At 50.2% G+C, this 13458-nt stretch overlaps 1 protein-coding gene across 1 annotated transcript in view; it reads left to right on the top strand.

Moving 5' to 3' along the window:
• LOC309555793 (uncharacterized protein) overlaps positions 1–13458 on the top strand; it is a gene marked incomplete at both ends in the record, with an annotated part of 43010 nt that overhangs the window by 16853 nt on the left and 12699 nt on the right. Inside the window, one exon of the mRNA XM_082257956.1 lies at positions 10476–10655. Coding sequence (XP_082114082.1) covers positions 10476–10655 — 180 coding nt within the window. The remainder of the gene's footprint in view (positions 1–10475; positions 10656–13458) is intronic.

Here is a 13458-nt window from a genome sequence, read left to right as displayed (position 1 = left end):
CCTGCCATGTACATCCTCTGTGTGCCATCCTCTAGGTGCCATCCTATACTTGTCATGTACAGCCTCTTGTGTGCCATCCTATACCTCCCATGTACATTCTGTGCCATGTGCCCTCCTGTACCTGTCCTGTAAGTCATCTCACCGTGCCATCCTATATCTGTTATGTACATCCTCTGTGTGCCATCCTATACCTGCCATGTACATCCTCTGTGTGCCATCCTCTGTGTGCCATGTACATCCTCTGTGTGCCATCCTATACCTGCCATGTACATCCTCTGTCTGTGCCATACTTTTCATGCCATGTACATCCTCGTTGTGCCATCCTGTGTGCCATCCTATATCTGTCCTGTAAATCCTATGTGTGCCATCCTATATCTGTCCTGTACATCCTCTGTGCCATCCCATACCTGCCATGTACATCCTCTGTGTGCCATCCTATATCAGTCCTGTACATCCTCTGTGTCATCCCATACCTGCCATGTACATACTCTGTCTATGCCATCCCATACCTGCCATGTACATCCTCTGTGTCATCCCATACCTGCCATGTACATCCTCTGTGTGCCATCCTCTAGGTGCCATCCTATACTTGTCATGTATAGCCTCTTGTGTGCCATCCTATACCTCCCATGTACATTCTGTGCCATGTGCCCTCCTGTACCTGTCCTGTAAGTCATCTCACTGTCCCATCCTATATCTGTTATGTACATCCGCTGTCTCTGCCATCCTATACCTGCCATGTACATCCTCTGTGTGCTATCCTATATCTGCCATGTACATCCTCTGTGTGCCATCCTCTGTGTGCCATCCTATACCTGTCATGTACAGCCTCTTGTGTGCCATCCTATACCTCCCATGTACATTCTGTGTCCATGTGCCCTCCTGTACCTGCCCTGTAAGTCATCTCACTGTGCCATCCTATATCTGTTATATACATCCTCTGTGTGCCATCCTATATCTGTTATATACATCCTCTGTGTGCCATCCTATATCTGCCATGTACATCCTCTGTGTGCCATCCTATACCTGCCATGTACATCCTCTGTGTGCTATCCTATATCAGTCCTGTACATCCTTATATTGTCCAAACGTTATGTTAATGTTTAAACACTGATTTTGTTGGAGGTACCAATAAATATCGCCTTATCGATAATTAGCATTTTTATTCTGGAGGGTGATTGTGTAGGCAGGGCCCCAGTGCACTGCATTACCCAGGGGCCTATAAGGCTCTTAAGATGGCACTGATCAGGCCCGCTCTGTGTCCCCGGTGTCCTTAGGACACGGCTTATCACAGATGATGGGAAAGGGCTGATCACAGCGGCCCTTTACCATGTGATCAGCTGTGTCCAATCGCAGCTCCTCACTTGTAAACAAGCTTGCCGGTTTTTGGCATTTCTTTCCTCACACACTGTCACACAGAGGAGAGGAGAGCTGGTAACTGGCAATTCTGGCAGGGGATATTGACACTGATATCAGGGCACAGATCATTAGTGGCCTGATTATCAGTGCAGCCCCATCAGTGCTGCCTATTAGTGCCTATAAGTTCCCATCAGTGCTTCCTATCAGTGCCCATCGGTTCCACCTATCAGTACCCATCAGTACCGCCTATCAGTGCCGCCTATCAGTGCCAATTAATGCCGCCTATCAGTGCCCCCTCATCAGTTCTGCCTATCAGTGCCCATCGGTGCCACCTATCCGTGCCTATCAATGCCGCATCAGTGCAGCCTCATCAGTGTCTCCTCATCAGTGCCCAGCAGTGTAGCCTCATCTGTGCTTCCTCATCAGTGCCACTTCATCAGTGCCCAACAGTGCACCCTAAAATTGCAGTCTATCAGTGCCTAGCAGTGCAGCCTCATCAGTGCCATCTCTTCAGTGCCCAACAGTACAGCCTAGAAGTGCAGTCTATCAGTGCCCATCAGTGCCCAACAGTGCAGTCTATAAGTGCAGTCTATCAGTGCCCAACAGTGCAGCCTATAAGTGCAGCCTCATCAGTGCCACCTATCAGAGCTCATTAGTGCAACCTCATCAGTGCACATTAGTGCCCCTATCAGTGCCCAAATGTGCAGCCTCATCAGTGCCCATCAGTGCAGCCTCATCAGTGCCACCTATCAGTGCCCAAAAGTGCAGCCTCATCAGTGCCCATCAGTGCAGCCTCATCAGTGCCCCTATCAGTGCCCATCAGTGCAGATTCATCAGTGCACATCAGTGAAGGAGAAAAAATCCTTATTTGCTAAATTTTATTACAAAAACTATGAAAAATCTTTTTTTTTTTTTTCAAACAAATTTTTGTTTTTTGTTTTTTTCGTTTGTCTAGCAAAACATAAAAAAAGAAAAAGTGGTGATTCAATGCCACCAAAAGAAATCTCTATCTGTCTCAAAGAATTATAAAAATGTCATATGGGTACAGCGTTGCATGACTGCACAATTGTCATTCAAAGTGTGAGAACGCTGAAAGCTGAAAATTGGCCTGGGCAGGAAGGGGGTGAAAGTGCCCGGTATTGAAGGGGTTAATCTTGTTATGTGGCATTTATACACAGAAACGAAAACACGATAATGGAGACAAATTAGGCAGAAGAACCCTGCAAGTAAGATCTAACAGAACACTATAAATGAAGGGTACGGGACTTGACTACATACAGTATCTCACAGAAGTGAGTACACCCCTCACATTTTTGTAAATATTTTATTCTATCTTTTCATGTGACAACACTGAAGAAATGAGACTTTGCTACAATGTAAAGTAGTGAGTGTACAGCTTGTATAACAGTGTAAATTTACTGTCCCCTCAAAATAACTCAACACACAGCCATTAATGTCTAAACCGCTGGCAACAAAAGTCAGTACACCCCTAAGTGACAATGTCCAAATTGGGCCCAAAGTGTCAATATTTTGTGTGGCCACCATTATTTTCCAGCACTGCCTTAACCCTCTTGGGCATGGAGTTCACCAGAGCTTCACAGATTGCCACTGGAGTCCTCTTCCCCTCCTCCATGATGACATCACAGAGCTGGTGGATGTTAGAGACCTTGCGCTCCTCCACCTTCTGTTTGAGGATGTCCCACAGATGCTCAATAGGGTTTAGGTCTGGAGACATGCTTGGCCAGTCCATCACCTTTACCCTCAGCTTCTTTAGCAAGGCAGTGGTCGTCTTGGAGGTGTTTGGGGTCATTATCATGCTGGAATACTGCCCTGCGGCCCAGTCTCTGAAGAGAGGGGATCATGCTCTGCTTCAGTATGTCACAGTACATGTTGGCATTCATGGTTCCCTCAATGAACGGTAGCTCCCCAGTGCCGGCAGCACTCATGCAGCCCCAGACCATGACACTCCCACCACCATGCTTGGCTGTAGGAAGACACACTTGTCTTTGTACTCCTCACCTGGTTGCCGCCACACACGCCTGACACCATCTGACCCAAATAAGTTTATCTTGGTCTCATCAGAGCACAGGAGATGGTTCCAGTAATCCATGTCCTTAGTCTGCTTGTCTTCAGCAAACTGTTGGCAGGCTTTCTTGTGCATCATCTTTAGAAGAGGCTTCATTCTGGGATGACAGCCATGCAGACCAATTTGATGCAGTGTGCGGCGTATGGTCTGAGCACTGACAGGCTGACCCCCCACCCCTTCAACCTCTGCAGCAATGCTGGCAGCACTCATACGTCTATTTCCCAAAGACAAGTGTTCGGCCGCAGGCCGGTATTTGTGGGAGGAGCTAGCGGGCTATATAGCGCCGCCCCTCCTCTATACCGGCCTGCTGCTGCTCAGATTGTCACTCGGCTGGTCAGGTGTTCTTGTTTGGTCACCTGACGTCGGCCGGATACTGCTGTCTTGTGGACCGGACTTCCGGTCGGGACCTGTGTCAGGAGACACCGCTGCTGGAGCCGAGCTCCTCCATCCCGGCGGCGCTTCCCAGCACTGTGCCGAGCTCATCCTGCACGACCATCCACCCCATCTTCTTTGCTTCCAGCCGCCGTCTGCATTTCCAGCTGCCAGCTCTACTCTGCTGCTTCTCCCTGCTGTTCAGCAGGGGATCAGGTACCTGCGGGGTATGGGGAGGAGGGGGGGGGAAACTTCCTGCACACACTGCCTGCCTCCGCAAGGCCACGGCTAACCCCATTACACTGGTTCTTGCACACTCTGCCTGCCTCTCTGCCAGGTCACGGCTACCTTTGACTATTGTGCCCCCCTGCACTCACTGCCTGCCTGTAAGCCTCGGCTACCTCATCTCATGTATTTCATCTCGGTGCCACGGGCACCTTGCTGGGGGGTCGCTCTGCCTTCGGAGAGGGGGGGGGGGTTGGTGCCTGGGGGTTGGGGGGGGGGCTCATCAGCATTGCAGGGTTGTGTTGTTCCTGGTTCCATGTTTGTTTTTCTAGGGGGGGTCATGGGTTGACCCCCCTTTTGACCATTTTGCCTTTTTTCTTCAGGTTCTTCATGTCCTTCAACGCCGGCATCAGGTATTGCTTCAGGTTTATGTTCCTCATGTATTTCACGGCTCCGCTCATCTAGTCGTCACAGACGCCATCGGTGTCACTCATAGACACTGTTAGGCCGGTTCTTCTCTTTGGGCCACCACACACTTAGTCACTTGTCGGGCTTGCGCCCGGTGGTTAGGCCCCTTCCGGTTACACTTCAGGCTCGTTCCACACTTCGGTGATTCACCTGCGGATGCCATTTGGCTCCTGTGCTCCGTCACGGGTTCATCACCTCTGTGCACATACCACACTTCATGTCGTTTGTCCTCTTCGTAGACACTGTTTTGCTGTTGCACTCCAACTGTGTTGTTCTTGTCATGTTTGGTCCCCCCCCCCCTCCCCTGTAGGGCTAGTTAAACTGGCTGTTAGGGTTTCAGGTGCTGGCCCTATAGCCCCCCCCCCCTTTTTTAGCCGGTCCCGCGAGGCCAACCTCCCTATCTCGTCGGAGATTTTCCACCCCTCGGGCCAAACCATAGCTAGCGCCTCGCTCCACCCTTCTCATGGGTTTATAGTCAGGGTCTCACCTGTCACGGCCACACGTTTAATTCTGTACTGTCACCGAGAGGCCAACTTCCCGCCACCACGTCAGTGGCTCTCGCCCCTCGCCCAAATCATAGGTAGAGCCTCTCACCAGCCGCTTGGCATCTAGCAGGGCCCACCTATCACGGGGTAGTTACGTTTTTCGCCTGTGGGCACTAGCTAGCCAGCCAGTGATTCTCCATACACGTTACGGTCGTTAATCGGACTTGGGTGTTTTTTTTTTTTTTGTTTCCTTCAACAGCGGGCCTCAAGGAGCCATCCTGGAAGAAGGGTCTTCATCCCCCTCCACGCCAGCCAGACCCAGCACCCCTGTCGGGTCTGGTACCCCCAGGGGTCGTCGGGTTCCATCCCCGCTGGGTTCCTATGGGTCTTGGACCATTCCGAAGATCTCGGCGGTGCTACCCTAGAAGGGTATCCCGTTCCCGGCCACAGCAAGGAAGGCGGAACTTTTCAGATTGATGACGGAACATCCAGAAGATCCTGGACTGGGCACCAGCTCTCAGGGCTGTACGTCTGCTATACAGGGGACCCTGGACTCCATCCTATCTTCCTTGCAGTCCATCGGAGATAGGCTGACTAAACTGGAGGACGCCAGTCCGGCTCAAGGGGGTCCTTCTCCTTCCTTGCCGGTCCTGACCCCAGTTCCCGTTAGTGATCAGGGTAGGCCCCCAGTTCCCATCTTGCCTTCTTCTACGGTTTCTCCTATTATCACCCCGGCCCACTTGGTCCCCCCAGCTCTCCGCAAGGATATCTTGGAAGGGAAGGATGTCAACCTGGTGGCTCTCCTCATCGCCTCCCAGGACATGGTCGAAAATAAGGTCTATAGTTACGGGGATTTGTCCGTAGTCATGAAGGCCAGGGACCCCAGGCTCAATAAGAAGCTCACTATCCCAGAGTTTGTCCTGGCCTTCGGTATCTACAGGGACGTCTTGTGTTCTGTATACCCACAGCGTCGGGAAGAGTTAGATCTTTACCTGCATAAGATCGTGGATCTAGGGCACAAATACGGGGGTTTCACCTTCTATGACTTCCACAAGTAAGTCTCGACGGAGGCGGCGGCGGCCTTGGCGCAATTCAACGTTCAAGTTGATTGGAGTCTTTTGGATACCGAGCTGTTCTGCAGGCACTTTGCAGGCTTGGCACCTCCCTCCTGTGCCACATGCTCCTCCACGTCACACTCTGCCAGCCTTTGCCCTGTGGAGGCTGAATCCGCCCCGGCCGGGGTCCTGGGGGGGGTGCTGGCAGGTCTGAGCAGCGTGGCCTGAGGGATAAGCTGGGTCGTCCCATTGTTTTCTTAGGTAAGGCCCAGGTTTATAACAATTTTAATGGGGGGGCATGCAGCTTCAGTGCTTGCAGGCTGCTCCATGTCTGCTCCATCTGTTTCAGGGCCCATACTAAATCTATGTGTCCGTCCAAGATCAACCCTAAACAATGACTAACCGGGGTCAAAGTTGAGGTGTTGGAGTTTTACCTGCAGGCTCATCCGTCTCCTCACCTGGTGGAGTATCTGGTTCAGGGGTTCTTGGGAGGGTTCCACACGGGGCTGGTGTCTCTTCCCACTGGGACATTGGAATGTCCCAACTTACTGTTGGCCAGGGAGGACCCGCAGTCGGTGGATCTTCTGCTCGAGAAGGAAGTGCAGGAGGGGTTCATGTTAGGTCCCTTCCCGGCCCCCCCCTTCTCCTCCTGGCGTTCCAACCCTATCGGTATCTCCACGAGTAAATACACCAATAAAAAACGTTTGATAATCGATATGTCGGCTCCTCATTCTTCCTCCAACCCCAGCCTTAATTCCCTTATTCCTTCAGCCGAGTTCTCTCTCCACTATACCACCGTGGACAATGCCATCCAGGCCATTTTAGGGGCTGGTAGGGCTGCTTGGCTCAGTAAAACGGATATCGCCAACGCTTTCAAGCTTCTGCCCATTCACCCCTCCTTATGGCACGTCCACGGTGTTAAGTGGAGGGAGAAATATTATTTCGCCACCAGGCTGACCTTTGGGTCCAAAAGCAGCCCTAGGATATTCGATACCTTCGCAGAGACGCTCTGCTGGCTCCTTCTGAATATTTCCAGGTGCCCCTCGGTTTTGCACTACCTAGACGATTTCCTGTTGGTCGAGCGTAGCAACTGCACGCCGGTCAGTTTGAGGAGTACCATGGCCTTATTTTCCACCTTAGGGGTCCCTCTGTCACCAGGCAAAACGGTTGGACCGGTCACCAGGTTGGATTTCTTGGGGATTTCCCTGGATTCCGTCTCTATGCAGTCCAGCCTCCCTGAGGACAAACTTGGACGCATTCGTGGGGTGGTAGGCAGGTTCTTGGAACTAGGGTCTTTTTCAAGGAAGGAGTTGCAGTCCTTGATCGGGTCGTTGAACTTTGCCATGCAAATTATCCCCCAGGGCAGGTCTTTCATCTCCTGGTTCCTGCGGCTGTTGCCAGGTCTTCCAGACCTGGGCATGTGGGTTGAGTTCCTGGAAAGCTGGAACGGCATCTCCATGTTCATCCCGCCCATCTCTGCCCAGTCCCCTGAGTTTTGGACGGATGCTGCCGCCAATACCGGGTTCGCGGCCATCTTTGGGGACTCATGGTTCAGGGATAGTTGGCCGGCCGAGTCACTTGCCTTACCTGCTTTCCAGGAGACCTCAGCTTTGTTTGAGTTATATCCTATTGTGGCGGCAGCTGTCACCTGGGGTAGGTGCTGGTCAGGGATGGCAGTCAAATGTTTCAGTGACAACATGGCTGCCTGTGACATTATCAACAAAGGCCGGTCATCATCCCTGACTATCATGAGGCTGGTCCGCAGGCTGACCTTGGTAGCTGCCACTTACCAGTTTTTTCTATATTGTGAGCATATTCCGGGTCACTCCAACTCAGCCGCTGACGCTCTTTCCCGTTCCAAATTGCAGGTTTTCTTCGCCCTCCACCCGACGGCCGACAGATGCCCCACGCGGACCCCGGAGTTCAAGGATCTGGTCCTGGACTAGCCCGGATCTTGGCGCATGGACGGGAGTTGGCCCGTATGGCTCTGTCATCCAACACCAGGAAGGCCTATGACCGAGCCATGTCCATCTTTCGTAGGTTTTTAGTGGAATTCGGGTTGGATGACCATTCAGTGCAGACTATGGTCGCCTTCGCTGCCTTTTGCCACCTCCAACTTAAGTTATCCGTCAGTACCATCAAACTGTATCTGGCGGGTGTTCAACACCATGTTCTGACGCACCAGCCAAACACCTTGCCTTTTCTCCGGGCCTATCCTCTGAAGAGCCTCCTGAAGGGGATTAGCAAAGTGGATCACCATTCCTCGGTCAGACGGTTGCCTATAGATGGGGAGAAATTCCGGGCTCTCTCCAACTTGCTGGACTCGGCCCCTTTTGAGCCATACACAAATGCAGTTGTTAAAGCTGCCATGTATCTGGCATTCTACGGCTTTCTCAGGCCCGGGGAGTTTACGGTAGCTTCCTCGGTAGAGGGGCGCTTATGTCTCCTCAAACGAGATCTGGTCAAGTGGGGGGATCATTACGTTTTGACACTCCAGTGCACCAAGACCAGGCAGGTGGGCCACCCCGTTACCATCCCGTTTTACCCATCAGGGAATCATTGGTGCCCAGTCAAAGTGTTGGATGAATTTGTGGCACAGACCCTGAGCTCTCCCAGCCATGCTCCACTCTTTATGCTACTGGACTTACCCTTCACCACGTCCAAATTCATATACTACATCCGTACACTTTGCATCAGACTGGGTTGGGACCCTGCGGCGCACTCTGGTCACTCCTTCCGGATTGGTGCGGCTACGGCTGCCTCTGGGAATAACACGCCAGGCCACATTATTAAACGGCTTGGTCGGTGGGAGTCTGACGCCTTCCAAGTTTATATTCCGCACCCAGAGAAGGAGTTGAGACTAGCGTTTCGCAGGCTTGTGACTTAAGTTGTATTGAATAAAGTGTGTTGATCTGCTTCCTCTTTTGCCCTCTTTATTTACAGGCTACCCCCCTTACGTCGGTTCAGGCACACCACACCGACTTTCCATACCAGGGTGACGACTTTAAGTATTGACCACAACCTCTGGATATGACGCTGAGCACGGCAATCAACTTCTTTGGTGGACCATGGTGAGGCCTGTTCTGAGTGGAACCTGTCCTGTTAAACCGCTGTATGGTCTTGGCCACCATGCTGCAGCTCAGTTTCAGGGTCTTGGCAATCTTCTTATAGCCTAGGCCATCTTTATGTAGAGCAACAAATCTTTTTTTCAGATCCTCAGAGAGTTCTTTGCCATGAGGTGCCATGTTGAACTTCCAGTGACCAGTATGAGAGAGTGAGAGCGATAACACCAAATTTAACACACCTGCTCCCCATTCACACCTGAGACCTTGTAACACTAATGAGTCACATGACACCGGGGAGGGAAAATGTCTAATTGGGCCCAATTTGGACATTGTCACTTAGGGGTGTACTCACTTTTGTTGCCAGCGGTTTAGACATTAATGGCTGTGTGTTGAGTTATTTTGAGGGGACAGCAAATTTACACTGTTATACAAGCTGTACACTCACTACTTTACATTGCAGCAAAGTGTCATTTCTTCAGTGTTGTCACATGAAAAGATAGAATAAAATATTTACAAAAATGGGAGGGGTGTACTTACTTCTGTGAGATACTGTATAAACACCTTGAATATGTCAATTGTTACATTGTCACATATAGTGAAGAAAGCTGAAAATTTGCCTGGGCAGGAAGGGGCCGGTAATGTCATTTTGAAACTGATGGCAGCAACATGTCTCAAAAAAAGTTAAAGTGTATCTCCACTTTTGTTGAGAAATAAACATTCCCCTCTGGGTGATCTCTGTACATTGCAGGGATTGTAACAAACTTTGTTGCAGATTCCTTCCTTTTGTTATTCGGAAGAAATCATTGTTTGTTCCTCTGTGCTGAGTGGGTCTAATGGGAGTTTGTTTCATCATTATCTATCAGCTGTGGCAGCTGCAGGGCTCTAATTATTAAATCTGCTGGGCATCCCTTTAGACGTGTTCTTATTGGGAGGATCACACCAAAAAAAATGACATTTTTGTTGCAGGGGATGCCAGAAATCTGACTTGTATCTTAGTGCAGACTTCTGGGAAAATGGGTGAGCCAATCACACAAGCAGGAAATGATGTTTCTGGGGGTGTGGTCAGTATACATTCTGTGTACAGAACAGCTCCAGGCGGCCATATTGCATTGCATTTTCAGAAAATTAAGACAGCTGCAGATTGAAAAGGAAAGGGAATTTTTAATAACATTCAATCACAATATGATTTGTGTCGGAATTGTATACGCTGTATTGTTTTTTTCTTTATTTACTGATTTTCTTTCCCCAGGAAAGTGGAGCTACCCTTTAATACAGGGCAACAAAAAGCTGTGATAGTACAACGTTCTGTATATACTGTATATATTATATATTACTTATTAAGCAATGCTTTGTCCTGCAGAGCGGAGGTTTCTTCTTCAATTATGCGTCCTATCAGAATCGCCCGGACCCCCGCCTGGCCCGCCTCTTCCCGTGGCTCCGCCAGCCCTCCAGACATCAGTTCATCCTGACCACTACCTGGAAGAAACCGCGGACCGAAACCACAACGTTCCGACCCGGAAGAGGAGACGCCAGCAACACGGTACAGATAATGTCCAGTACAGTCCCATCGCCATCCACCTATACCACACACGTATGATTGGAACTTTCTACTAGTTGGGGGAGGGGTGGAGTTATTTCACCAGTGAGCAGCAAAATTCCAGATTTCACAGCCAGAAAAATGTTTGCCGGATCGGAAACCGATATTTTGGCTTCTTGAACTGCTTAGGTGGAATCTGCATGAAAAAATTCATTATTGTATATTATATTGTATATTAACCACCGGTAGCCGCTCCTGCACAAACCGACGTAGGTATATGTCGGTAGCATGCCTGCAGCTAGGGTGCGAGCGCGCCCTGCCAGCGGCGCACTCCCGCCCCCTCTCGTCAGTGAAGAATCCGATGCACGGGTCAGGCGGCTCCGATTGCCACCGGCCACCCGCGATCGTTCCCATGCCTGTGCCCCCATTTACCAGCGAGGAAGCTGATTCACGGGGCTGGCGGCTCCGATTGCCGCCGGCCACCTGCGATCGTTCCCATGCCTGTGCCCCCATTTACCAGTGGGGAAGCTGATTCACGGGACGGGCGGCTCCGATTGCCGCCGGCCACCCGCGATCGCTTCCCGCTGAGAGAGAAGAACAGTCAGCTGTTGTAAACACAGCCGACCGTTCTTCTCCCTGGAATGATCACAGAGCGCCTGTGATCCTTCTATATAGGCTCATAGGTCTCTATGACCATTTCACAAGCCACTCCCCCCACAGTTAGAATCACTCCCCTAGGGTCACATTTAACCCCTTGATGACCAATAATGTTAACCCCTTCCCTGCCGGTGTCATTATTACAGTAACAGTGCATATTTTTAGCACTGATTACTGTAGTGATGTCACTGGTAACCCCAAAAGTGTCAAAAATGTCAGTCAGGGGTCCGATCTGTTTGCCGCAATGTCGCAGTCCTGCTAAAAATCGCAGATCGCCGCCATTACTAGTAAAATAAATAAATAAATAAAAATTACATAAATCTTTCCCATAGTTTGTAGACGCAATAACGTTTGCGCAAACCGATCAAAACACGCTTATTGCGATTTTTTTTTTACCAAAAATATGTAGCAGAAAACAAATTGGCCTAAAATGTAAAAAAAAATTGTATTTTTTATTTTTTGGGAATGTTATATAGCAGAATGTGAAAAATATTTTTTTTTTTCTCAGAATTGCCGCTCTTTTTTTGTTTATAGCGCAAAAAATAAAAATCGCACAGGTGATCAAATACCACCAAAAGAAAGCTCTGTTTGTGGGGAAAAACTGAATTTTTGTAAAATCTTACCTGTAAAAGTCGTCGCCTCCTCTAAGTCATCACTGTTGGGTATTGACTTCTGTTCCGCAGGAACAGCTAGGCATAAAGACTTAGTCAAAAGAACAAAGGCATTTGCAAATACACACCCATGGGGGCTGTCCCATCTGGTCAATACCCCCCCTGCATCACCACTCCCAACTCAGTTTGGTAGCATAGCAGTAGGTAATAAGAACCCCAAAAGAGGGGCGGGGGCGGCGACTGTCGGAGGACTCAGAGAAAGGAATTTTACAGGTAAGATTTTACAAAAATTCAGTTTTCTCTTACGTCCTCCGACAGTCGCCGCCTCCTCTAAGTCATCACTGTTGGGATGTCCCAAAGCAGTATAGACATGAGGGAGACGCAACCGTAGAAAAGGCAACGCAGTACCCACATCAGAGAAAGGAATCTTACATGCACCGTAAGAGAACCCACTGGGCAACAGAAAACAATGCTCAACAGGAGCAACAGCCCAGGAATGCAAATACCAACAGCCAGGGACCCAGAAAAAATTCAAGGGTCCTCCATGGCACTACCGCACTGAGAACTTTGCGGCCAAAAGAAGCATCAGCTGATGCCAGAACATCTACTTCGTAGCATTTGGAAAAGGTGTGCACCGACGACCAAGTCGCAGCCTTGCACACCTGGGCCACCGAGGCCCGAAGCCAATAGGCCCAGGACGCACTCAAAGATCTGGTAGAGTGCGCCTTAACAGGGAAGGGTGGAACCCGTTCCTTCAAAGCATAAGCCTGCTTAATGGTCTGTCTGATCCATTTGGCAATAGTTGCTGCGGACACAGCCAAGCCCTTCCGAGATCCCTCAGGAAGGACAAATAGGGAACCCGTTTCCGAAAGGACTCCGTAGACGACAGGTAAACCCTGATCGCCCTGACAACATCCAAGGAATGCAAAGCAATCTCCTTTGGATGCTTAGGCTTCGTACAAAGCGAAGGCAGGACAATGTCCTCATTAATGTGGAACTCAGTGATCACCTTGGGAAGAAAGGACGGGGTGGTCTCAAACCACCTTATCCTTGTAAATTATCAAGCAAGGGGAGCGGCAAGACAACGCCGCCAGCTCCGACACTCTGGAGCCGAAGTGATCGCCACTAAAAAGGCAACCTTTTTTGACAGCAGAGGCAACGATATCTCCCTTATGTATTCAAAAGGGAGCACGCTGTAACACGGACAGAACCAAGTTCAAGTCCCATGGAGGTAAAGGCTCCTTCCTGGGAGGAGCCAAACGTCGCACACCTCGAGTGAAGGTGCGAATCAAGGAATGAGACGCCACAGGGCGTTGGAAAAGGATAGCCAGTGCAGACACCTGGCCCTTTATCTTGGCCAGCGTCAGGCGCTGGTCCACTCCAGACTGGAGGAAGGCCAACACTCTCGACACCGAGTAAGAGCGAGGGGAGAACCCCCTGGACTCACACCAGGCGAAATAAGCTTTCCAGGCACGGTAATAGATTTTACCATAGAAGGATTTCCAAGCCTAGATTAGAGTAGGGATAACCTCAGGGGA

The sequence above is a fragment of the Pelophylax lessonae genome (assembly GCF_965119305.1).
Source record: "Pelophylax lessonae genome assembly, chromosome: 5".
NCBI classification, from domain to species: domain Eukaryota; kingdom Metazoa; phylum Chordata; class Amphibia; order Anura; family Ranidae; genus Pelophylax; species Pelophylax lessonae.
Note: the sequence above shows the minus strand (reverse complement) of the source record. Positions and strands in the feature narration are given on the sequence as shown.